Here is a 25,372-nt window from a genome sequence, read left to right on the forward strand (position 1 = left end):
AGGGAAATCAACTGGGCTGGCCGAGGAAGAGGTCTGCTCAAGAATTCTTTCCTGGACTCTGTGTACTGTATTATTACAACGGCAAGCCTCATCCTTTCTCTCCTGTCCCCTCTTTATCAATCAGCATTTCTGAGCCCCCGGATGGGCTCCAGGGTTAGGAGATAAATCAGCCCGTGTCCCTGTTTTGACTGGTTCGTCATCTACCAGGGAATGCATAAGCAAATAAAAAAGTCAGTTACTGTGGAGTCCGTTCCAACTCATGGCCACCCCATGTGTGCCAGAGTATAGCTGTGCTCCACAGAGTTCTTGGTGGCTGATATTTCTGAAGCAGATCGCCAGGCCTTTCTTCTGAGGTGCCTCCGGGCGGACTCAAACCGAAAGGATGGAGACAATCACCTAGGGACTCCCTAAACTGATACCTCTTATACATTTCAATATGCACTTCTACAGAATTAGGCTTAAGAGTTATAGAAACACAGGTGAAGGAGCAAAACAAGTCTGCCTGGGATGGGAGATGTGGGAATCAGTGAAAGTGATGGTAAAGAGAGGGGACATCTGACCTGGGCTTTAGAGGATGCGTAGGAGTTTTGCCAGGCTTGGACTTCCATTTCCAGTGGGATCCACCCCAGGACAAGTCCTTATCTTCTCAGTGTAGGTTACTGCAGGAGCCTCTTAACCCATCTGCTTCCCTGTACTCTTCCACTACCCCTTTGGCCATCTGCAGCCTACCAGGACAATGTTCCTCAAAACACCTTTTTTCCATGACATCCCTAGCTCAATAACCTACAGCAGATCTCAAATTCCAGTATCAAGTATAAACTCAGGAACCTTCACTAAAAGACCCCGCCCTCCACCCCCCACAGATCCTCCAAGTCCCTCTTTCCAGCCTCAGAGCTGGTTTCTTCCCTTCCAAGTGACTTAATTCCCAAGGCCCTGAACTCCTTTTGGTCTCTGCTATCACATATGCTGTTTCTGCAGCCTGGCACATCACCCCCAGACATCTCCCTGTGACCCACCCCACTCCAGTTGCTCTTCTCCTGGGAGGAAGTTTCTCTTTTTGGAGCCTGTGCAACCTTCGAATGGGCCCTGGGATGGGAGTCTGGTCCCCACTGAGCCACTGACCCCAGATGGGCTACTCTCTCTCTGAGCCTCCGTTTTCTCATCTGGACCACATGGGCTCTGGGGAAACTTGCCACCTTCCCAGCCTTCTGGGATCCTAGCAAGCTACCCTTATTTACTTAGAAACCTCATCAGCCCCCAAAACAGCCTAGAACCTGGGAAGAAAGAGAAAAGAATCTCTGAGACACCCCAAAAGAGACGCCCAAATTTGACAGGCTAGATAGAGACCATGTACTTGTATCTCGGGACTGGCTCAGAGACAGGTTTTGCTCCTAATTTAGATACAAGCCTAACAAGGGTGCTTATCTGGCTTTCTGGCCCAGAGTCTTCAAAGCACCACAAATTAGACGCACAAGATGCTTCGGGAGGCAGATCTACTGATAATTAACAGTGATAGCTGACGACCATCCGGCAAGGAGAGAAAGACCCATACCAGGCAGAAGACACGAGAAGGGGTCGCTCAGCAAGGCAACACACGGCCCCACACCTCTGCCACCCAGAAGGCAGACCCTGCACGGGAGGGAGTCCTCAAGAAAAGATTCAAGTGTTCCTGCAGTCTGCGTTTAAGAGCTAGGTCTGTGTGTGTGTATACTTGAAAGTCTCATTATAAACAGCTAAAGCTTAGGTGTGCTGGCAGTCCTTCCTTAAGCCTATCTTCCGAGGATGTCCACTGTGAGCCCCAGGCCCCCCTACATACAGCCTTATTGCCCATCATCCCAACGATGGAGCATTTCCAGAACTTTCCGGTTCTTTCCACAGCCATCCTTACTACATCTGTTCCCTCGGCTGACAAGAGCCTGCCTTTCCTGCCCCTTTGCCTTGCTCTGAAATTCTCTCTCTGGAAGGCCACTGCGCCTGCTTTGTTCTGGAATTGTGTGTTTGGCCGCTCTCTGTGAATGCGAGCTCCTGGAGGGCGGGGGCCACTCCTGCTCGCCTTGGTCAGGTCAACCCACTTCTCCCAAGCCAGGTGGGGAGCGTCTCCATCCCCAAGGCTGCTCCCTCCAGGCTTCCTGCTCTTGTTCGCACATTTGCTGAAAGAAGAGGAAGTCTTTCCCAGAGAGGGTACACGCCACGGTGTGTCCCACTCCCCCATGGCCCGGGAAGAAAGAGAGGACCGAGATCCTGCTCCTCCAGGCCAGCTCTGGGAGCCCTGGCCCTATCCCCACCACAGGGCACTCACGGAACATGGTCATGAACTGCTTGGGGTTGAGGTTCCAGTAGCCCCAGTTGGTCCGGTAGCCGTGCAGCGTGGCGTACTCCTCATGGTTGTACGCAGGCTCCGTTCCAAAGGTGTCGATGACCCGGATTCGGCACCTGCCCCCCAGGGACCAAGAACCAGGATCAGCTGTGTCCCAGGGCCGGAGCCCCTGGTTGAGGCTGGTTAGGGGACTGTGGTGTGTGGTCAAGCCTGGGCTTGGACACGGCATGGCTGTGTAACCATAGGCAGGTATCTTAACCTCTCTGAGCCAGCTTCCCTGTCTGCCAAGTGGGGACAACCACAGCCCAACTGTCTCAGGGTCACGGGGAAGTGTCTGGCCCAGGGTCCAATGTTAGTGTTCGGAAACCTTAGCTATTACCGCCACCCCAAGGGAAGGGAGGCACTACCTGGAAAGGGGTCCTTGCACCAGTGCCCCAAGGTCACCTGTGTGACTTGCATCTTTCTGGACAGGAAGCAGCAGTCCATCAAGGCCACAGCCTGCTGCCCTGGAGCCTGACTGCCCCCCACCAGGGCTGTGTTGATCTACGAGGGTCCAAATGCAGAAGGGCAGGGCCCTGCAAGGACCAGCAGCTGCCTAGGGGTCCACTCTGGGAAGGCCACCTCGTGAGTGGGACCTCCCAGCTCTGCTCCCTGCCCACCCTCCTCCCTGCTGTCCCCACCTTCTCTTAGGGGCAGAGGCTTCAAGTTCAAAGCCCAAGGGGATCTTGTGTCCAGTGATCTGCCAATAGCAGGGCGGGCCAGCTGGACTCTGAGGACGTACCCCTGATGGACCACAGCATCAAACCACCTTCTCAGTCCTTCTACCTCCCTGGGAGTGAGACCCAGTCACCCCCTCTATAAGCCCCCTCACTCCCCCCTTGTCGGCGACCCAGAATCTTCTGCAGAGTGCTGAGGTTGGCATTATTCCCCCAGCGAGGGGCAGGGTGGGGTGGAGGAGCGGAGTGCCAGGCGCATAGAGAGCATGCATTAATGATAAAAGTAATAACACCGCCTGTCACTTTTTTGTCCTAATAAAATCATATGGGATGGTCAATGGGACGGGAGCACTCGTAATAAATAGCCAGGCTCTCTGTGCTAAATTAAACCTGCATCCCGCTGGCTGCAGAGACCAGGCCATGGCGCTGGCCTCCTCCAAAGAGAAGGGGATGGGCAGGGGTGGGGACAGAGGGGATGAGCCAACACCCACCGAGGTCCCCACAGCCCAGGTCACAGCCCTGGGTAGCTGACTCGTTTCCTGCAATTCCTCTGCCCCCCCACCTGGGTCACCTCTGACCCCCGCCCCACAGCCTGCCACGCAGGGGGCAATGAGATGCTTGCTGTGGTTTATTCATTGTCACCCCGTTAGGCAGGGAGCAGGGCGTGTGCCACAGGGAAAGCCAGGGGATGGGGTGGAGGGGGCAGAAGGCAGGGAAACTTTACCCCACTGCAGGACACTAGGCCATTCCCCACCCTGAGAACCAGCTGGCCACGGGGCTGCAGGGCAGAGGCAGGAGGAGGGCAGCTGTGCACACACCCCAACCCCACGCTCACCGGTACTTCCTGAAGGACAGGCCCATGTGCTGCTTCATCTGCTGCAGGCCATGGTAGTCCGTGTAGATGAGGTCGAACGGCAGGGGCACAGTGAGTGGGCAGTTCCCCCGGCCAGGCGGCACCCCTAAATTACTGAGAGAGGGACCCTTCAGAGTCTGAGCCCCAGGAGAGACCTGCAGGCAGCCAGAAACCCAGCCTCCCAACCGGTCCTGCATATGAGGGGCCTCGTGCCCACCCAGTTCCTACAGCCCAGATGAGCACGGTTGGAGGCGCCAGAAAGGGCAGTGGCTGGCACATGAGCACCAGCAGACCCTCAGGAAGGAAGTGGCCAGGGCCGCCTTGCACAGCTGTGCAGGTTTTTCACTGCACAAAGGAGTCCAGTGAGGGGCAAGTGGGACAAGGCATAGGCCCAGCCAGCTAGCCAAGCCTTGCACTTGGCTCGGGCTGCACCTGCCAGAGGAAGCAGCACCTTTTGTAATTCCCACAAATAGCTCCCCTGCAGGGTCATGTCTGACCAGAAGGGATGTTACCCTCTCACTTTCATAAGGGCCACCAATGCCTGCCCTCTGTGGTCTTCAGTGGCTTGGGTGTTTGGAGCTGAAGCATCCCCAATCCCCTGCCTCAGAAAAGCCCAGTTCTGCTCTGCTGAGCCAGCGGCTTCACCCCAGAGCCACCTGGCAGCGGGCTCCTATAGGTCTTTGTGGACTGACTCCCCACAGAGAGTGTGTCTGCCTGGGGGTGCTGAAATGGAGAGTCGAGATGACCATAATGGGAGCATGGGAGGGGAGGGCGTGGCTCCCAAGCAGAGGGTGGGCTGAGAGGCAGGAGGAGGGCCATGGAGGCAGAAAGCCAGCTGTAAGCCCCAATCTCCATTGCTCCCTTGACATCTGGTGAGGCCAGCTGTGGCCTGTCCTCTGCCTCTGGCACAAGCAGGAAGCACCAAGGCCCCATTGCCCCAGGGGTGTCCCTTGAGTTTGTCGGTTCAGTGCCAGAAGAGGTCCTAGAGACCACCTAGTCCAGACCCTCAGGGACCACTAGTCCAGGCCCTTCAGGGAAGGTGTGGTGCGCTAGCTCAGGCCAGGGAGGTGTTTTCTTTTAGGAGTGGGATTTCTCACCCCCAAACTCCTCTAGCAAAACTGATGCCCCAGAAAGACGTGTCAGTTTTGTCCACAGGTAGCCCCCGCATTCAGAACCACAAATGAAAGGACAAAAACGTGACTTCTCTGTCCTTTTCCCACAGAAACGAGGAGGGGGTGGTGGTCCAGCAACATGGAATCTGGGTCTGGTAAGATTCAGACAGTTCTAAACATCTAAAACCACAGGTGGGTCTAGAAGCTACCTGCACCAGGAATATGACTGCCTTTCACACTGTTATGGATTGAATCATGTCTCCCAAAAAGATACGTCAATGTCCTAACCCCTGTTAGGTTGCTGTTAGGTGCTGTCAAGTCGGTTCCAAATCACAATGACCCTCTGTACAACAGAATGAAACACTGCTCGGTCCTGCACCATCCTCACAATCATTGCTATGTTTGAGCCCATTGTTGGAGCCACAGTGTCAATCCATCTCACTGAGCATCTTCTTTCTTTTCACCCTCTACTTTACCGAGCATGAGGTCCTTCTCCTAACCTCTGGTACCTGTGAATGTGACCATGTTTGGAAATAGGGCCTTTGAAGATGTTATCAGTGAGTGCGAGGTCATCCTGGAGCAGGTGGGTCCTAATCCCATCTGAGTGGTGTCCTTATAAAAGAGGAGAGGCACAGAGGGAAGACAGCCATGCAAAGATGGAGGCAGATTAGAGTGACCTACAAAACAAGGAACGCCAAGGGTCGTGGGAGCCATCAGAAGCTCGGAGACAGGCAGGAACGGATCCTCCCTCAGAGCCTCCAGAAAGAATCCACACAGTTGATACCCTGATTTTGAACTTCTAGCCTCCAGAACTGAGACAATAAACAAAACTTTTCTCACTTCCTGAGCCCTAACTCTCATGTTGCCTCCTCCAGGAAGCCTTCCCAGGACCCCAGGCAGAATGAGATGCCCCTCTGTGCCCCCTCGCACCTAGGACACATTGTGGTGACGCCCAAGTCACTTCCACCCGACTGGGGCCTCGAGGGCAGAGCCAGGCTAGGATCTGACCCAGTAAGAATGGGTTGTTAATGAGGGAATGGACAACCCAACGAACCAGGTGAGCCTCTGTCATGGACTGAATTGTGTCCCTCAAAATATGCATCAATGTGCCTAGGCCATGATTCCCAGTATCGTGTGGTTGTCCACCATTTTGTGATCTGACGTGAGTCTCCTACGTGTTGCCAGTCTTAACCTCTATGATGTCAATGAGGCAGTTATGTTAATTAGGCAAGAAACAATCTACAGGATTAGCTTGTATTTTGAGTCAATCTCTTTTGAGATGGGAAACCCTGGTGGCATAGTGGTTAAGTACTATGGTGCTAATCAAAAGTCGGCTTTTCGAATCTACTGGGCTCTCCTTGGAAACTCTATGGGGCAGTTCTATTCTGTCCTACAGGGTTGCTATGAGTTGGAATCGACTTAACAGCAATGGATTTGGTTTTGTTTTTTTCGTTTGAGGTATAAAAGACAGAAGTGAGCAGAGAGGGGAGGGACCTCATACCACCAAGAAAGAAGAGCCAGGAATAGCATGTTCCTTTGGGCCCAGGGTCCCTGCGCTGAGAAACTCCTAGACCCAAGGGAAGCTTGATGACGAGGACCTTCCCCCAGAGCCGATAGAGAGAGAAACCCTTCCCCTGGAGCTGGCACCCTGAATTCGGATTTCTAGTCTCCTAAACTGTGAGAGAATAGATTTCTGTTTGTTAAAGCCACCCACTTGTGGTATTTCTGTTATAGCGTCACTAGATAACTAAGACAACCTCTTAGGAAGAATTGGTTTAGATGATTAAAGTTTGGCTGAGAAAAGCATATTTGGAGAGAGTGAGTGGGTGAGGGGGTGAATGAGGAACCCAAGGAGGAGAGGCATTTTTGCGTATCCTTTGGAACACTTGTCTGTTCCAAAGGATAATTAGCTTTGTAGTCTGGACTTGGACAAAAGTAGCCCATATACATTCCATGAGTCCCAACAGGACATCACAGCAGGAGGGAGAAGAGGAGAGATGAACTGGCCCACGGACAGCAGCATCCCCTTCCCCGAAGGAGTTAATGAGAAGCCACATGGCCTCCCTGAGCCTGAGAGAACAAGGGTTTTCAATTTGAGGTGACTTCTGCAGATGAGTGTCTGCAGCTGCCTCCTTGCTCTTGTCACAGGAAGCTCAGCCCTGGCCCCATGGAGGGCCGAGGGAGTGAGCAGCGGGGAGAAGGGGCTGTAGTTTTATCACTTGTAACTACTTGTAACTTAGGTTCACTTTTATCAGCAATTTCATGCTAAGCGGCTGGTTGGAGCAGTGACATGGATTGGAAAACACGCATCTCCTGACAACCTTCAGCTGAAGGTGTCCATGGAGGCTAGTCTGACTGTTCAAGTCCATCTCCCAGCTGGCTCTGCAAAGGCTCCTGTCCAGCTGCTCTCTTATTTCCAAGGCCAAGTTCCTCACCTCCCTTTGGACTCGCAGACCAGCCTGTGTGAATGGGAGCCCCCTGCCACACACGTGAGTGGGTTCGGAGAGCAGGCTCAGTGGTGGAAGGTACTTTAAAAGCAGCCACTTAGCACTCCCCCACTTAGCACTCCCCCACAAACTACCAAGGAGCCCCTGGGCAGCGCAAACAGTGAATGCACTCAGCTGCTAACCAAAAGGTTGGAAGTTCAAGTCCACCCGAGGTGCCTCAGAAGAAAGGCCTGGTGATCTATTTCTGAAACCCTATGCAGTGCAGTTCTACTCTGACACACGTGGGGTCACCATGAGTCAGGGCTGACTGGACTGACGATGCCTGGTTTGGCAGTGAGGAGCCGATTCAGCGAAGGGAGGTTTTACACTCTGCCCCTCTCTCCTCTAGCTCAGGATGGGCTGGCCTTCCTGGGCCCAACAGGAGAAGCCTTGTGGTGCCACGGTGACATGCCCACCCTACCGAAAAGGCAGAATCCCCCACATGGCCGGTACACGCCCCAGTGCCCTGGTAGGGTCAGGGCCATAGCTCAGGGGTATCCCGGCTCACGGCCCAGTCTGGGGCTCTGAGGAGGAAGAGCCCCCAGCAGACAGGAGCGCATTTCAGTGAGCACGAAGCCAAATGGCACACCCCGCATGGCCAGAGGGCCCCCAAGAGGGGAACGAGGGAGCAGCATCCCCCCACTGAGGAGCCTGTGGTGGGACCATCCCCCAAAGCTGTCACTTTCTTCTCCCTTGCCCCTTCCTAGTAAGCAAACTCACAGTTAAAAATAGGCCCACCGCCCCCAGGAGAGCTAGGTGAAATCACAGACTAGTTTCTTCAGCGCCCCAGGTGCCGTGGGCGCTGCTGCAGGGAGGGTACAGAACACGTCCCTCTGGGGGTTCCAGTCTTCTTCCTGGCAAACAGTCCCCGATCTATACATAACAAATGCCCGTCAGTCTTCTCCAACCCCAAATCCAAGCCTGTTGCCACTGAGTCGATTCTGACTCATAGTGACCCTATACTACAGAGAAGAAGTGGCGCAGTGGTTAAGAGCTCAGCTGCTAACCAAAAGGTCGGCAGTTCGAATCCACCAGCTGCTCCTTGGAAACCCTATGGGGCAGTCCTACTCTGTTCTACTGGGTTGCTATGAGTCGGAATCGACTTGACAGCAACGAGTTTTTGGTTTATGCTTCTGTGCCAACTTCACCCAGAGAAAAAATCCCCACACTAGCCCTGCCCTGCCCCTGTTCCTGATAGGCTGAGCAGTAGCTGTACCATTTCTGTGGGGGCGCCTCCTGCTGTCTCCCTGACTGTTCATCCTCCACCTCGCAGCCACCCTCTGAGAGAAGTGGTCCCCACCTCCTTTACGAGAGCTCATTGCCCTGACACCTGAGAATGTGGCCGCTTTTCCTCCCCAGGAGTGAATGCCTCCTCCGTGTCCTTCCTTCAAGAGCCATCCGTGTCAGCCCTCCCCCTCATCTCTTACACAGACCCTTCCCAAGGTCTCTCCCCTGCACTGGGTTGAACGGACCCTTCATTAGAGTCGATAATTCTGTTTAAATTCCTCTTCCTCTTCCTCAGAGAGGCCTTTGCAGCCCTCGCACCCTGACATGAAGCAGGTCAGAGCTGGAAGAGGCAGCTCCAGAGGCAGCTCTGACCCACCACTGTGTCAGCAAAGTCAAGTTTACTGGCCAATATTAGGACCTGCTCCAAAAAAGGAGGCACAGTGATTAAGTGATATGGGTGCTGACTAAAAGGTCGGCAGTTCGAATCTACCAGCTGTCTTTGGAAACCCTGGGGACAGTCCAACTCTGTCCTGTAGGGCTGCTATGGGTCAGGATCAACTCAACAGCAACGAGTTTTTAGCGTTCACCGGTCCAAAAAAAACAGTTGCCCTCGAGTTGACTTCGACTCATGACGACCCCATGTGTGTAGTAGAAGTGTGCTCCATAGGGCTTTCGAAGGCTGACTTTTCAGAAGAAGATCACCAGACCTTTCTTCTGAGGGGCCCCTAGGCAGATTTGAGCCTTCAACCTTTCAGTTGGAGCTTCTGGTCAGCAGCTGAGTGTGCTGACCTTTTGTACCACCCAGGGACTCCAAGACTTGGTCAGGGACCTTGACTTGCAAGCAACGGGATGGCACTCACTCTAGATCAAGTACAGTGCAGAGTGGGGAGTGAGGGGTGGCTTTTGCAAGGATACGTTGCTCATGGATTCTGAGGAGGGATGAGAGCCTGCCTTCAGGAATGGCAGGGACCAGGGCAGCTACGGGACCTCAGCAGCAGAGGTCCAGAACCTTCCACGGCTCTGACTATGCTACGCTTCCCACGCCCGTGCCTGCTCCTTCTCTAACCCTTACCAGCTACCTTGGTTTTCAGCCTCCCAATTCCAAGACCCTGGGGAAAAGCTCCGACAGCCCAACTTGGACCAAGTGTCCAGCCACCACCCATTCTGCTGGGATGGGTGGTGCGTGCGTAGGCTCCCCAAGAGGGGAGAGCAGGCAGGATGGGCCAGGGGCACGCTCCCCACAGCTCTAAGGCTCCGGAGGTCTCTAGGCAGAGGTCCACGTTAGGCAGGAGACTCACATGCCTCCCTGGACTCTGGGGGAGGAGGAGGAAAAGGGAGGGGCAAGAGGAGGCATTTTTTTTAGTGCAAGCTAGTCATTTGCATCTCGTCTCTCGCCTCCTCTTGGAACAGGTGGGAGGGAAAGAAGCACAATTTACCAAGACCCTAAGTGCCGAGTGGATGCCAGGTGCCACTCTTTCTCACCTTCTCCTAATGTATGTATTTTATAGATCATGAAATAGTCCACCCGCCCAGAAAGTGGGAGAAAATAATCTCATGACATAATGAGTAGCTGCTCCCACTCGCCAGCTTTGCCAAGTCTTGACTTTTTATTTTTTTAAGGAATAACACCTCACGGATCTGGGTGAAGGCTGCTGGCATATCTCAGCCCTGTCCGATCTCCTCATACACACCGCCCCCCTCCCCTCCTAACGTCAAAGATAAAACAGAAACCACTGGCTCCATCTCCTGCCCCCAGTCCCGTCCACACCCCAAAGCATCCTGTCCTCCTCCCCTTCTCCTCATCGGGACAGAGGGGTCCTCCCACCCGGTATCAACGACACCCTCTCCCTCCTGGACCTTCAGCCTCTCCCCTTCCCTGGCTCCTTCACAATGGTATTTAAATTTGCTTAAAGCTCTCCCTGGAGCCTTGGTGGTGCAATGGTTAAGCGCTCGGCTGCTAACCAAAAGGTTGAAGGTTCAAATCCACCTAGTGGCTCCCCGGGAGAAAGACCTGGCAATCTGTTCCCTACAGAATACAGCCAAGAAAACGCTAGGGGGCAGTTCTACTCTGTCACATGGGGCCACTGTGACTTGGAATCAACTCAATGGCACATGACAACAACAAAAACTCTCCCAGTTTAAAAACTAGCAAGCATACTTTCCCCCGATTCTGCCACACCCAGCTCCTGCTGGCCCTCTCTCTCTCCTGCCGTCTCCCAGCCAAGCTCCTATAGAAGCACCCACACTCGCCGTCTCTATTTCCTCATCGGCCCCTTTGGTTGCCGTTGTTACCTGCCTACTAATTGGCCCCCAACTCGTGGTGACCCCACGCACAACAGAACGACATGCTGCCCGGTCCTGCACCATTCCCATTGTTTCTTGCGGATTGGACCACCATGATCCACAGGGTTTTCATTGGCTGATTTTCAGAGGTAGCACTCCAGGCCTTTCTTCCTAGTCTGTCTTAGTCTGGAAGCTCTGCTGAAACCTGTTCAGCATCCTAGCCACATGCAAGCCTCACTGACACATGGGTGGTGGCCGCACATGAGATGCACTGGCTGGGAATCGAATCTGGGTTTCCTGCATGGAAGGTCAGAATTCTACCACTGCACCACCAATGCCTCACTCCCTCCTTGTACAACTTACTAAATATCTGCTTTGGTCCCCTGCCACACATTCAAAATGGCTCTTTCTAGGGTCAACAATGACTTCCAAACTCTTTGGACATTTTTAGTTCCCATCTCACTTGATTTTTTATGAGATTCTGACATCATTGGCCACACCCTCCTTCTAGAAGCATCTTTTCCATTGATACCAATGGTTCCACACCTTCTGGTTTTCTTCTGGCCTCTCATCCAGTCCTTTTCAGTCTCCTTTGCCAGCACCTCTTCACCTAGACCTTGAAGTGTTGGAACTTCTTAAGCCTTTGCTCTCCAGCCTTTTCTCCTATCACTTGGCAATTTTCTTCATACACACCCCTGAGTTCAATTACTGTCAGCTGCCAAGATCCTGTCTCCACACCTCCCCTGAGCCTCCAACCCATCACCAGCTGCCACCTCTACCTCTCCACTAGAGTGTCACTAACTCCACATGTCTAAACCTCAATGCTCTTTTCCTTGTGGTCCCCAAACCCAGTGCTTTTCTCTTCCTGCCCCTTCAGAAAATGGTAGCTCCATCCACCCAGGGGCTGGTTGGAGTAAGCTGAATTATAACTAGTTCAGTCTGGTTCTCTTCAGTTTGAAATTGTTTGAAGCAGCTGGACCCAGTCTGAGTTGGTCCAAGCCTGTTTGAGCCAGATCTGAGTGGGTTCAAACCCTGAGACCTACCTCGGCTGGCTCCTGACAGGGTGTTATGGATTGAACTGTTTTCCCTAAAAAGACATGGTGAAGTCCTAACCCTGGTACCTGTGACTATGACTTTGTCTGGGGAACGAGTTTTTATTTCAGATGTTACCAGTTAAATTAATGAAGTCACACCAGAGGAAGGTAGGCTCTAATCTAATTCCTTTCAAGTGGTGTCTTATAAAAGGACAGACACGGAAAGAGACACAGGGTGAAGATACTATGTGAGTATCCACCTATAACCAGCCAAGGAATGCCAAGAAACTCCCAGGGCTACCAGAAACTGAAGGATACAAGAAGGATCTTCCCTGAGAGATGACAGAGAGAGAACACAGCCCTGCTGACACACTGAATTTGGACTTCTAGCCCACAGAACTGTAAAACAAGAAATTCCTGTTACTTAAAACGAGCTACTGTCAGGTCAACTCTGACTCATGGTGGCCCCATGTGTGCCAAAAGCAGATTGCCAGGCTTTTCTTCCGAGGTGCCTCTGGGTGGTCTCAAACCACCGACTTCTCAGTTGGCAGTAAGTGCCTTAACTGTCCGCACCACCCAGGGACTCCTCTGTTCCTGAGAGCCACTCACTTTGTGGTGTTTTGCTATGGCAGCCCGGGGACACTAAGTCACAAGCTTTGGCTGGGCTGAGGAAGATGGACAAGACGTGGTTCCCACCTCTGTCTCTCTCTGGGACCCTCTGGGGTATTTCCCTTGAACAAATGTCCCCAGCCTGGAGGACTGATTTCCATTCCCGCTACAAGCTTGACAGCCAAGGCTTCTCCCTCATCCACATTTAAACAGTCTCCTTCCAAGCTTTCATTTCCCAGTTAAGTCAACTAATTTTCTCCTAAACCCAATTTCACTCATGGGCGGAGATGAGCTCAGTCATTTTTTCTCATGCCATGTGCTACTAATGATACTTGAAATTATGCAAATAAAATTGATGAGCACAGCCCTTTCTGGGCAGGCAGGAAAAGGCTTCACTCTGACGTGCCCACTGTGGATGTTGATGTTCACAGGACTCTCAGGAGGTCTGCCCGGGGGGCTTTGGCTTCCCGCCTCCTTCCCACCCGCACGTGGGGCTGCGGATGGGCATGTCTGACATCACGGCCTGGGAGCTCAGCAGGGAGTGCGTTGTTTCTGCACACCACCTCTCTCACCCCAGAAACATCCTGCAGGGGCAAAGCAGATGTAGGTTTCCCTGCACTGCCCCAAAAGCCACTCCAGTGAGCCGCTTAATTAAAACACCAAAGCACGGGGGCAGAGAGAAGGCGGCTCATCCGCCCAGCCTTGCTGCTTACTCGGTGGTCAGGACAACTGCGTGAACATCTGTGACAGGAGCGTCTTCGTCCTGCTGCGTCGTCCGCCCAGGTCAGCTCACCAGCCGAAGGGGACGTTTCTGTCACGGCAGCTGCGCTGCGGTGCTCAGACTTCGGATTACATGCACACCCCGCTGACCTACTTTAAAATGAAGCTGGTGCCGTTCCCAGGTAACAGCTCCCCAAGGCTGGAGGCGAGCCCTCACAATGGCCATGCCTCCTGCAACGCCAGACATGCACTGCAGGGTATCTCTGCCAGGCTAATCCCCAGGCGGAGCCGGTTACCCTCTCCAGCCCTATTTAAATCTCCGCTGCAGGCAAGACTAGGGTTTATCCAGCGTCAGGTGGATCTGGCAGGGGATGGGATCTGGAAAACACAGGACGCAGCCTCCGCCCTGACCTGATACCTGCCACCCCTCCTCTCAACTATGAGGCTCAAAGCCTCAGTTCTAAAAGAAGGGGAAAAAAGTGTGTCTAAGAAAGGGGGGGGGCACAATATCTATGCCAAGCCAGAGGATTCCCATCTGGCAGAGTGCGAGAGGTCACACTATCTGTGCCCCTCCAAGGGCTGCCGCACTGGCCCGCCCCACCCCTAGTGCTCTGCTCCACCCCCAGTGCTCGGCCTCACCCTAGTGCTCGGCCCCCATCCCGAGTGCTCCGCTCCACCTCTAGTGCTCCGCTCCACCTCTAGTGCTCCGCTCCACCTCTAGTGCTCCGCTCCACCTCTAGTGCTCCGCTCCACCTCTAGTGCTCCGCTCCACCTCTAGTGCTCCGCTCCACCTCTAGTGTTTGGCACCACCTCTAGTGTTTGGCACCACCCCTAGTGCTCGGCTGGACCCCTAGTGCTCAGCTCCACCCTTAGCACTCGGCTCCACCCCTAACACAAGGCCCCCACCCCTAATACCAGGCCCCACCCCTAGTGCTCGGCTCCACCCCTAATACCGGGCCCCACCCCTAGTGCTCTGCCCCCACCCCTAATGCCAGGCCCTCACCCCTAGAGCTCAGCCCCATCCCTGCAACCAGGGGTATCAGGTGTGCACAGGTGGGCTCGGGAGAATCCTCACACTGTCTCCAAACCTTCAAGGAAAGGCCCTTAGCCCCACCCTCAGGACCTGCCCAGGAGACTCTTAAGCAAGTCTCACAGGCTATTTCAGCGTTTTAAAGTGTCCCAACCGCACCGCTACCTCCTCACCCAGGCTGGGGGCGGGAAGAGTGCTTAGGAAGGCTGCAGCCTCAAGCTTTCTACTGCTCAGCCCTAGCTGCTCAGAAGAGCGACCTGGACTGCTTTAAGCAATTGAAATTTGCCACCCCAAACCAATTAATCAAAGTCGGAGAGCTGGGGGCCCAAACCGTGGAATGTTCCTAAGGCCCCTTGGGTGGGCCTGCCACCATCAAGGCTCGGGTTCCTGGCCCAAAACGTGTCCCCACCACGGACGCTGATGATTGTGTATAGGACTGTATTATGTCTGATGGGGAATGTGGTTTTTTTATTTTTATTCTTCTAGTTGTTTTAAAATTGTGTCCGGTAACAGATTTGTAAAGTATTTTCCAAAGATATTCCCTGAGGTGGCCAAGCTGTTTACACAATTCTGCTCTGTCTGACAAGAGCCTTTGCTCACACGTACCTCCTGTGGGGACCAAGGGCCATTGCCGACTTAGCACAGCCATGGGCCTGCCCGGTTCACAAACTGCAAACCAAGAGGGGGGATCTCTCCCTGGAGCCTCTGCTTCTAGGAATTTTAGATCCGAAGGAACCTGGCAGGAAAGGAAGCCTGGTCTGGAGGGCGCTGATTCTCTGTGGAGTGTGTTCGTGTATATCTGTGTGTGTGCACATGTGTCTGTGCACACATATGTAAGTGGGTATGTACATCATATGCATGTGCACACACAGGGTTGTGCATGTGTGCGTGCACGTGTGTGTGGCCTATACGTATGCATGTGTACACGTGCATGTGAGCATGTGGGAATGTGTGCATGTGTAGGCATGTACACATGCATGTATGTGCACGCAGAGGCATGGGTGCGTGCATGTGTGGGGTGTGTGCAGGTGTGCACGTGCACAAAGTATGCATGTGTGCACACGTGTGCACGTACATGAGTGCATGTGTGTGCATTTGAATGTGTGATGGCATATGTGCATGTGTGCATATGTATGGGCGTGCATGTGTATCTGTGTGTGCACACTGAAAGAGAAGGCAGCAGAGGAGCACCTGCCCATCTTGGCACTTCTCACAAAGGCTGTGCATGCAGGGCCCCCTGAGTGCGGTGACCCCACATTCACTGCTCTGGCCCAGAATCAGTGCCAGGCCCAGAGGAGTGACCAAAAGAGGAGGAAGTGGGCAGGCAAGGGCTTGGGGTGAAGGTGGCGCAAGAGGAGAAATCCCAGCGAGTGCTGGAAGCAGAGCAATTGGGTCACAATCCCGCCTCTTGAGGAGACACGTCAAACGGCTGATCCTCATACAGAAGGCCAAGTCCCCAAGTCTGTGCCGGGCTGTCATGAAGGTGAGGTGCCTTTCCACACCTTCAAGAACAACCTCAGGAATGTGCAGTCCGAGGGGAGGAACCAAGCTGGGTCCTGTTTGATAAATATGGCTCCATCTAGCCTTGAGGTGGGCAAGGTGTCAGTGATCCTGACAGAAGGACAGCCCACTCTCTAGGGGCTTTGTGTGTGGCAGAGCCAGAGATGTGGGGTCTGGACAGCCCTTAGCCCCAGGAGTTCTTCCACTGTGCCTTGTCTGTGACCCTTGCTGTTCTGGGGATCTGCCTGGGGCTTGCATTTAGTTTCAGCCACTGGCTGTGCCATCCACAAGTTGCCCAAGACCTCTTCGGCTTCCCAGCTCTGGGCCCCTTTCCTTCTGCCCCCATCCTGCCCCATCTGGCCTTCTGAAGCCCACTCTGAAGCCTTCTCCAAGCAGAAGACTTGGAGACTGATTGCCTCATCTCATTATTTGTACATGTTAGTGGCCTCTGCAGCGTTCTGCTCCAAAGACAGTGTTGCTACATCTCCTGAGCTCTCTGCTCAGGGGGAGCCGGGGGGTAGATTCAGCGCAGGGGGCTGCAGTGTGTGCTGGCGGGCAGCGAGGAGGCAAAGCTTGCTCCAAAGCCCTGAGCAGTGCAAAGAGCTGGCAACAAATGCCAGCCAGGGCGAGGCAAGTGAAGGATGGATGAGCTGGCTCCCTCTCCCAGTGCTGGGGACCGGGTGGGTTCAATTCAGCACCTGCACTCATGGACAGCTCCCAACTCAGTTCCTTGCCCTCTTGACATTCAACCAGACAGAAGGTACCTTTTCCTGCACCAGGACCCACTGCTTCCCACCTGGGGCTGTACTTCCTAAAGCTGCCTCAAGTGTTCAGCCCCTCATTAGCCCCATCACCTTCCACACCTGCCAAGTGGACTTGTCCCCAGTCTGTTTCTCTGGAGACACTTTTCACCTTTACTGGGTTTCCTGGAGACACGTGCATCAAACTAAAAGAATAACTCAGACAATGGTGTTAATTTCAGAATCCATAGCAGGCCATGGGGGCAGTGGTGGTTCAGTGGTAGAACTCTTGCCTTCCATGCAGGAGACCCAGGTTCGATTCCTGACCAATGCACTTCAGGAGCAGCTACCACCTGTCTGTCTGCATAGGCTTGTGTGTTGCTGTGATGCTGAACAGATTTCAGCAGAGCTTCTAGACTAAGGTAGACCAAGAAGAAAGGCCTGGCAATCCACTTCTAAAAATCCGTCAGTGAAAATCCTGTGGATCACAATGGTTTAACCCCATTGTGCATGGGGTCATCATGAGTCGGGGGCAGCTAAAAACAACAGCAGGCCATGGGGATGAAAACCACTAGGTTTTTTTAGTGATCTCACACCACAATCTCCTTCTCTACCCACTCAACACAGCTGGCCATGGTACTGCCCTCTGACTGAGACCACAGGAGGTCCTACTGAGTTACTGGCCAACTCTGGGTTGCAGGGGAGACTGCAGAGGTCAAGCGGATGCTCAAGCCCAGTGCTTCCCAGACCCCCGTGACCTAAGGTTATCAGTATCTCTGCCCCCATCAGCATCTCTCTCTCCAACACTCCTGTGCTACAGAAGATCAGCACTGGTGACCAGGAAGAAACACAGATCAGGAAGAGACTTCTAGAACCAAGAGATCATCAAGACCCTGGGTTGGCCCTGGAGAGGAATCACATTTTAGCTTGAAAACCACCTGTTATGGATTGAATTGTGTCCCCGAAAAAATGCATGTCAACTTGGCTAGGCTACGATTCTCAGTATTGCGCGGTTATCCACCATTTTGTGATCTGATGTGATTTTCCTATGTGGTGCAAATCCTACCTCTAAGATGTTAATGAGGCAGGATTAGAGGCAGTTATGTGAAGAAGGCAGGACTCAATCTACAGGACTAGGTTGTATCTTGAGTCAATCTCTTGTGAGATATAAAAGAGAGAATCTGAGCAGAGAGGAGAGGGACCTTGTGCTACCATGAATGATGAACTAGGAGGGAAGTGTATCCTTTGGACCCGGGGTCCCTGCAATGAGAAGCTCCTAGAACAGGGGAAGATCAATGACAAGGATTTTCCCCCAGAACTGACACAGAGAGAAAGCCTTTCCCAGGAGCTAGCACCCTGAATTTGAACTTCTAGCCTCCTAGACTGAGAAAGTAAGTTTCTGTTTGTTAAAGCCATCCACTTGTGGTACTTCTGTTATAGCGGCTCTAGGCAACTAAGACACCACCTGAGAAGTTAGTCGGGCTGAGGAAGAGTCAGTTGGCTTGCAAACAACTCTGGAGTGAAGTTGGAACAATCTGATCAAAACATCAATGAGAAGGAGGAACGGAAAGCCACCAAGCACAAAATCCCTCACCATAAAGAAAAAGATGGATGACTTTGATTACAGTGAAATTAAGAACTGCTGTTCATCAAAATCATCATAAACAAACTAAAAAGACAAGCCACAAATAGGAGATTTTCTTTAAACACATATAACTCCATAATACATAGCAAACTTCTACAACTCAATAAGGAGAAGATGAATAGCCCAACAGGAAGTGGGTCAAGGACATGTCCGGGCATTTCACGAAGAGGAAAGAACAGCAAATAAACACCCGACTGGACACTCAGCCTCAACTGTTATCAGGGAAGTGCAAGTTAAGACCCTAACAAGATATTTTCATGCTACCATTTAAACATAGTACCAGCTGCTGTCGAGTTGACTCCAACTCATGGTGACCCCATGGTGTCAGAGTAGAGCTGTGCTCCATAGGGTTTTCGATGGCTGGATTTTGGGAAATAAATCACCAGGCCTTTCTTCCAAGGCACACCTGGATGGACTCGAACCTCTAACCTTTTGGTTAGCAGCCAAGCACACTGACCCTTTGCACCACTCAGTTATCATTTTACAGCCCCGGTTAAAAGTCTGATAACATTAAGTAGCCATACACTGGTAGGAATGTGAAATGGCACAATCACTTAGGAAAACAATCTGGCATCCTGCTGTAAAGCTGAATTTTCACGCCCCTAAGACCCAGCAATCACACACCTGCATCTACATCAGAGAGAACCTCTTACACATTACATCACGTGACATGCTCAAGAATGCCCGCTATGAACTCGTTCAAAATAATTTTTTAAACAATGGAAAAAAATTGTCCGCAGACTGGAAAAATCAACAAATAAGTACAGTATATATTCATACAATGGAATATTACACAGCAGTGAAAAGGAAAGAAATACAGCTGCCTGCAACAACAATGTGGGTCAATCTTTCAAAAGTAATGTTCAAGGAAAAAAGCAAATTGCAGAAAACTACAAATAGCAGGAAACCATTTTTATAAAATGCAAAACCAAAACAGACCTAGCCACATATTGTTTATGGATACATGAATATGGTATAAAGTTATTTTTTTTAAAAAAAGCATAGGAATGATAAACACAAAATTGGCATTTCCGGGGGAGGGGGGAGATGGAGGGGTAGTGAGGAAGGGAGCATCCAGGTCGCAAAGGATACTGGTATCTTCCCATTCTTAGGTTGGATGGCAGAATCCTGGGAGACATGATATTCTTGTACCTCATAACATAAACCAAAAAACCAAACCAGCTGCTGTCGAGTCGATTCCAACTCATGACGACCCCGTGTGTGCAGAGTAGAACTGCTCTGGGGTTTCCAAGGCTACGTATGACCTTTTGGAAGCAGATCACCAGGCCTCTCTTCTAAGGTGCCTCTGGGTGGGTTTGAACTGCCAGCCTTTTGCTTAGTAGTCCAGCACTTAACTGTGTTCACCAACCAGGGACTCCAACAAAAACTTTTTATGTGTCAAATATTGCATAATAAGTATTACTAAATAAAAGAAAAAAAAAACCCTATGTATTCTACATCCCACAGATATCCTTAAAAATAGACCCAAACACACACTATGCAAACACCATTCTCCCCCCTCAGCGTTCCCCACTCCCAGCCTCCAGCCTAGCCTTCCCCCAGGCACCCAGGGGAGCCTCTAGTCACCCACCTTCCACCTCCAACAGCATCAAAGGGGCCTGGAAAGCCAAGCATGGGAAAGGGGCAGGCATCACCACCCACCCCCTCGCCACCCCCCAAAGTGTTACTGGTCCCCAGTCCCCAGAAAGGGCCCAGAATGGAATCCGGCTCCTGAAGAACAAACCTGAGGCTACGTAGAGCCACCAGGAAGGCAGGCAGAGGGGCCCCCAAATGTGTGACAGGGCTGAGTTGCACAAGCCAACACTTGTCAGCCACCAAGCACAAACCCAGGGACTCCCGGCCTCATGGGGAGGGTGCAAACGCCAGCCCCCACTGGCCTAGAGGTGGAGAACGGGGCCATGGGGACAGCACTGTGCAAATACGCTCCTCAAGGCCTCCTCAACGTGAACACAGTGTCAGCGAGGAGGAGGAGGGAGGCTGCCAGAGCCAGTACAGGAGGACACTGTTGTTGTTGATTCCGACTCATAGTGACCCTATAAGGAGCCCTGGTTGCACAGTGATTAAGCACTCAGTTGCTAACTGAAATCAGGTCAGCGGTTCAAACTTATCAGCTGCTCCTTGGGAGGAAAAACCTGGCGATCTGCTTCCATAAAGATTACAGCCTTGGAAACTCTATGGGGCAGCTTTACTGTGTCCTGTAGGGCCGCTAGGAGGAGGAAACTAGGGAATGTCAAAAGCACCAGGTAGGCTGGGAAGCCTCCAGGGATGGTGGGTCAGAGTCCTGCAGGAGAGGTGGGGGCTCCCAGGCCTTGCACCCCCGCTCCCCACCCATGATGCACGGCTCTCCCTGAGGCTCACCTCTGTAGCTCCTTCAGGGAGACGGTGATGCGCAGACCGTGGCCCAGGACGTAGAGCACCGCCAAGATGTCTGCCCACTGCACCATCTCCCCCAGGGGCCCGCCCTTCAGCACCCGTGGACTGAACACGTCCCCGGTCTCCTCTGTCAGGAACCCAATGTGGATGAGGATCTGGGTGGGGACACAGGGGGTCAGTGTGGTGGAGCAGCTGCACTTGGCCTGCCACCCCAGGCCTGGCCAGAGACCCCGGCAGCAGACCCTGCCCCCAGGCTGGCACTGGAGAGCAGTGGGGGCCTAAAGAATGACGATGCTGGGCACCAGGGATACAGGCAGTCCCAGCCCTGTCCCCACGGCGCTTACATTCCATATGGAAGGGGCAGACAACAGTTAACACAGACACAAGATAAGTTCATGAAATGACAAGGGCTCTGAAAGAAATAAACTGGGGGATGAGAGAGTTATGTAAATACGTATTATGTGAATGACCAAACGAATGAATGAATGACCAAGGCACCTTCACAAAGTGGGCTACATATATTCCCAACATTCTGGAAGCTGCATAACTTTTCTGTCTGGCGAGAACAGGTGTCTACAGAACACAGAGCACCTGGGGGGGCTGCCACTCTGCCCAACCTTGAGAAGCACCCCACTCAAACTTGAGGCTACCCCACCTCATGTGGAGCCATGGACCTGAGCATGTCTCCTAAGCTCTCAGAGCTCAGCTCCCTCAGCGTGTCAAGAGAATGGCAGTACCTGCTTCTGGTCCCTCCGCGTGCCCCCCAGCTTCCGCTCCAAGCGCTGGGCAGCCAGGGCCCACTGGGCAGTGAGCCGCTTGATCCGCTTCTTCATAAAGATGAGAGACTCCTTCCCGCTGCCCACCAGGTCCAGGAGGTGGGACAGGTTGCTCCGGAAAACTGCCTGGGGGAGAGTCCAGCACCTCAGGTCTCACAGCTCCAGACCCACAGCCGGCTGCCACCCATTCTCCCCAGGCCCGGGGGGAGGGGCTGCTGGGCCTTTGTCCACCTTTCCCAAGAGGCCAGGGAGTCCCTGATTGGTGCAAACAGTTAGCACTCTTGGCTGCTAACCAAAAGTTTGGAGGTTCAAGTTTACCCACAGATGCCTCAAAAGAAAGGCTTGGCAATCTACTTCTGAAAAATCAGCCATTGAAAACCGTGTGGAGCACAGTTCTACTTTGACACACACAGCATCACCGTAAGCCAGAGTCAGCTTGGCAGTGACTGGTTCATGGGGCTGGGGCCTGCCCCAATGTCACCCACACTTTCGAAGGGGCCCACCCACTCCAAAGTCAAGGCGCCCCCTTATACCCTCCCAACACCCACACACCAGCCAAGCTCTGTACTGAGCTCTCTGGGGAGGTGGATCAGTTATGGCAGATCCCAGGGTCCCCGATCAGCACAAGGAGCCAGTGAGGGTAATGGTTAGAGCCAGGGCTCTGGCAGCAGGGGGTGAGCTGCCTTTCAGCCGAGCCACCAGGACTGCCTGTCTTGAACAAGGCTGCTCTTTGAGCCTCAGCTCAGTGAGCTCACACAGGACTGCTGGGAGATTCAGGTGTCTGGTACCCAGAAAGCCCTCAGTAAGCGGCAGCTGTTGTGGCTACTATTATTTGAGCCCATCAAGGGGGTGCCTGCAGGGCCCTGCTACCCCTCACACAGCCTGTCATTGCAGCATCCCGCAGAAGGTGGGACAGACACCATCAGCTGGTTTCCGTCTGCAGGGCAGGTCTGGGACCTGCCCCCTTGGCCCCCCCGCCAACACCTGGGAACTGCCTACCAGGCCAAGGGCTCCTCCATTTCACCCTGACCCAGATAGCCACTGACTCATCCACAGCCCCCACACCTACCTGGACTTTGGGGAGGGCTTTGGGGGCAGTCTGGGCAGCCGTCTGGTTCCTCCAGGGCAGCGGAGGGCAAAACCACTCAACCTCACTGAGGTAGATGAGGAAGGAGCACTCAGTGCCATCCACCCCGAAGAAGGCGTAGCAGGGGTCGGAGGTCCAGCGGGCTCGCATCCACTGCAGAAAGAGGAGGCTGGGCAGGGAGCCGGTGCCAGCCCCCCAGACTCTCAGCCGCCTCCACCTGCTCCCCCCAGAATGGGTCCTCTGGGGCCCACTCTGAAGATGTAGCAAGGGACAGAGCAGAGAGATTGAGCCTCCCAGGATCTGGGCCTCTGCCCTGGCTCCCGAGGACCCCAGAGAAGGCAGGGGCAGGACCACCACTGCCTGGCCCAGAAAGAGGGATCCCTTGGGGAATGAGTGCACAAACAATTAATGCACTCGGCTGCCAACCAAAAGATTGGAGATTCAAGTCCACCCAGAGGCACCTCAGAAGAAAGGCCTGGTGATCTACTTCTAAAACATCAGCCACTGAAAACCCTGTGGAGCACAGTTCTACCCCGAGACACATGCTGTCACCGTGAGTTGGAGTCAACACAACAACTGGGTTATTCTAGGACTCTAGAGGGCAAGGTTGTGGGGCAAAGGGCCAGGAGGTGCCGTAGCATGCGTCCTGGCTCAGTCTCGCTCCTCCTCTGCCCCTACTTCCTATTACCCAAGATTCAGCTTAAGGTCAAGGTCAAGGGGCAGCCCCCCAGAGGGCAGAGGCTGGGGCCAGGGCAGAACCCATCCACAATGATTCCCACCCAGGAGGAGGAGCTGCCTGCAGACAAGAGCACAGCCAGAGGTCAGAGGGCCTTCCCACGCCAGGAGAAATGGGGCAGTGACGAGGGTCCAGGCCTTTTCTGAATTGGGTTAGAATCACCCAGAGTGGCAGCACACCTATACATTAATAGTTCATTTGCTCTGAGAAAGTAATGAGATGTCCTCACAGACAACTCATCCTGGAGGACTTGGTGGGGGCAGGGGTGGGGGCAGGTGCCATTTCCCTGGTGCTTGGCTCGGCCCACTGTGTCAGCACCGGGGTCCTGGCCCTGGCCTTGTGATATACCTGCCAGGGGTAGAATCCTCCAAGGTGGTCCAGAGCCACGGCCCCAGCAGAGGGGCAGCCCCTCATGGCCCCCCTCCATGCCCTCCCACCTTGCACCCAGCCCCAGGCTCACCTCCACCTTCCCTGGGCAATCAGGGAACTGGGGGTCACTGGGTGCCTCACACTGGTCCTGCCGGCCTTCAGACACTGTGGGAGAACCCAGCTTGCTGAGGACCTGGGTCCCAGAAGTTCCCCAGGGGAGATCAAAGTGAGAGGTGGGCTGGTCAGGGTTGGGGGGGGACAGAGTAGGGCCTGAGGTTCCTCACCTGAGAGGCCATTAGGTGCACAGCCTACCTGTCAGGGGTACCCAGGTCTAGGTGCTCCCCATCTTTCAAACCATACAGGCAGAGCACCCTCTGCCCCCACCCCTCTTAGGGGATTCAGAGCCAGAGAGAAGCTGGCTTGAACAGCTGTGGACTGGTTCTCCAGATGGACAGACTTTACACACCCACCCAGGCATACCCTGAAATACTTCTGTGGGGGGAGAGACAGGGCCTGCAGCCTGGCCCACTGCTCCCCCCATCAAGGGGAATGGAGGGGCAGTCGGGGGGGCCCTCCCTGGGGTGGCCGACACTTTAGGGACCAACTCTGTCCTCAGCACCCTAACACCAGGTCAGGGGGTGAACCCCGGGTCACCCTGTGGTGAGCCTGAAGTGCGGCACCAAGGCCAGGCTGGCTGTTGTGGGCAGGGCAGGTACGACTCTGAAGGGAGGGAGCCAGGTGTGCCCCATCCCTGGGACAGCCACCTTCCAGAGGCTTCACCCAGTGTGCACGCCTGCAAGGGAAGGTGGGGCTCGAGGAAGGAGCGTGGGTGGGGAAGGGTGGGCACTGGACTGGGCTCTGTGCCTCCCCAGCACCCACCCTTGCTGTTCAGGAGTGGGACCAGGCTTGGTGCCCACACCCAGCACCCACCCTTGCTGTTCAGAAGCAGGACCAGGCTCAGTGCCCCCCCCAGCACCCACCCTTGCTGTTCAGGAGTGGGACCAGGCTTGGTGCCCACACCCAGCACCCACCCTTGCTGTTCAGAAGCAGGACCAGGCTCAGCGCCCCCCCCCCAGCACCCACCCTTGCTGTGAGGAGCGGGACCAGGCTCAGTGCCCGACCCCGTACCCATTGTTGCCCCCCCAGCACCCACCCTTGCTGTGAGGAGCAGGACCAGGCTCGGTGCCCCCCCGCACCCATCTTTGCCCCCCCAGCACCCACCCTTGCTGTGCAGGAGCAGACTGTGGCGCAGGATCTGGTCCACCTTCACCGCAATGTCAGACACGTTCTGGGCGATGGCCTGGATCCGCTCCATGAGGCTGGCGCTGGGGGAGGACCTAAGCAGGAGAGGGCAGAGGTGGGCCACTGGACACTGCCCCAGAAGCCTTCCCTGAAAGGCCTTCCCCGAGGGTGGAGGCACCCAACGGGCCGGGTGGAGGACACGGAGCTGTGTGTTCAGCCTCAACCATCGCACACAGGTCTCCCACATGTGAGCGCCCCATTTGTGTGTGCTAGGATTGTCACCCACATGCAGAGGGCCAGTAAGTGCCTGGGGCTGAACCAGGCAGGGAAATCCCACCCAAGAGCCCAGACAGGGGCCATCTGGGGTCCCCAGGCACCAGCAGGCCACCCTGAGTCTGTTTGTCCATGGCCTCCCAAAGGGGCTATCTCAGGCCCAAATTAATTCCACTCAAACCAGCCTGGGGACTTGCCGACTATTAAAACTCCAGCAATGATT

General features: G+C 54.0%; 1 protein-coding gene and 1 non-coding gene across 2 annotated transcripts in view; one reads left to right on the top strand and one right to left on the bottom strand.

Annotated features, from left to right (window-relative positions):
* The window catches only part of MGAT5B (alpha-1,6-mannosylglycoprotein 6-beta-N-acetylglucosaminyltransferase B), a 78,826-nt gene that overhangs the window by 23,516 nt on the left and 29,938 nt on the right, over positions 1-25,372 (bottom strand). The window contains exons 4-10 of the mRNA XM_023556862.2: positions 24,856-24,971; positions 23,726-23,799; positions 22,512-22,682; positions 21,404-21,568; positions 20,652-20,821; positions 3,869-4,000; positions 2,300-2,433 (exon numbers count right to left, since the gene is read on the bottom strand). Coding sequence (XP_023412630.1) covers positions 2,300-2,433; positions 3,869-4,000; positions 20,652-20,821; positions 21,404-21,568; positions 22,512-22,682; positions 23,726-23,799; positions 24,856-24,971 — 962 coding nt within the window. The remainder of the gene's footprint in view (positions 1-2,299; positions 2,434-3,868; positions 4,001-20,651; positions 20,822-21,403; positions 21,569-22,511; positions 22,683-23,725; positions 23,800-24,855; positions 24,972-25,372) is intronic.
* On the top strand, positions 16,891-16,961 carry TRNAG-UCC (transfer RNA glycine (anticodon UCC)). Its single transcript has one exon. It is a non-coding gene; the product is annotated as a tRNA-Gly (tRNA).

The sequence above is a fragment of the Loxodonta africana genome, chromosome 18 (genome assembly GCF_030014295.1).
Source record: "Loxodonta africana isolate mLoxAfr1 chromosome 18, mLoxAfr1.hap2, whole genome shotgun sequence".
NCBI lineage: Eukaryota > Metazoa > Chordata > Mammalia > Proboscidea > Elephantidae > Loxodonta > Loxodonta africana.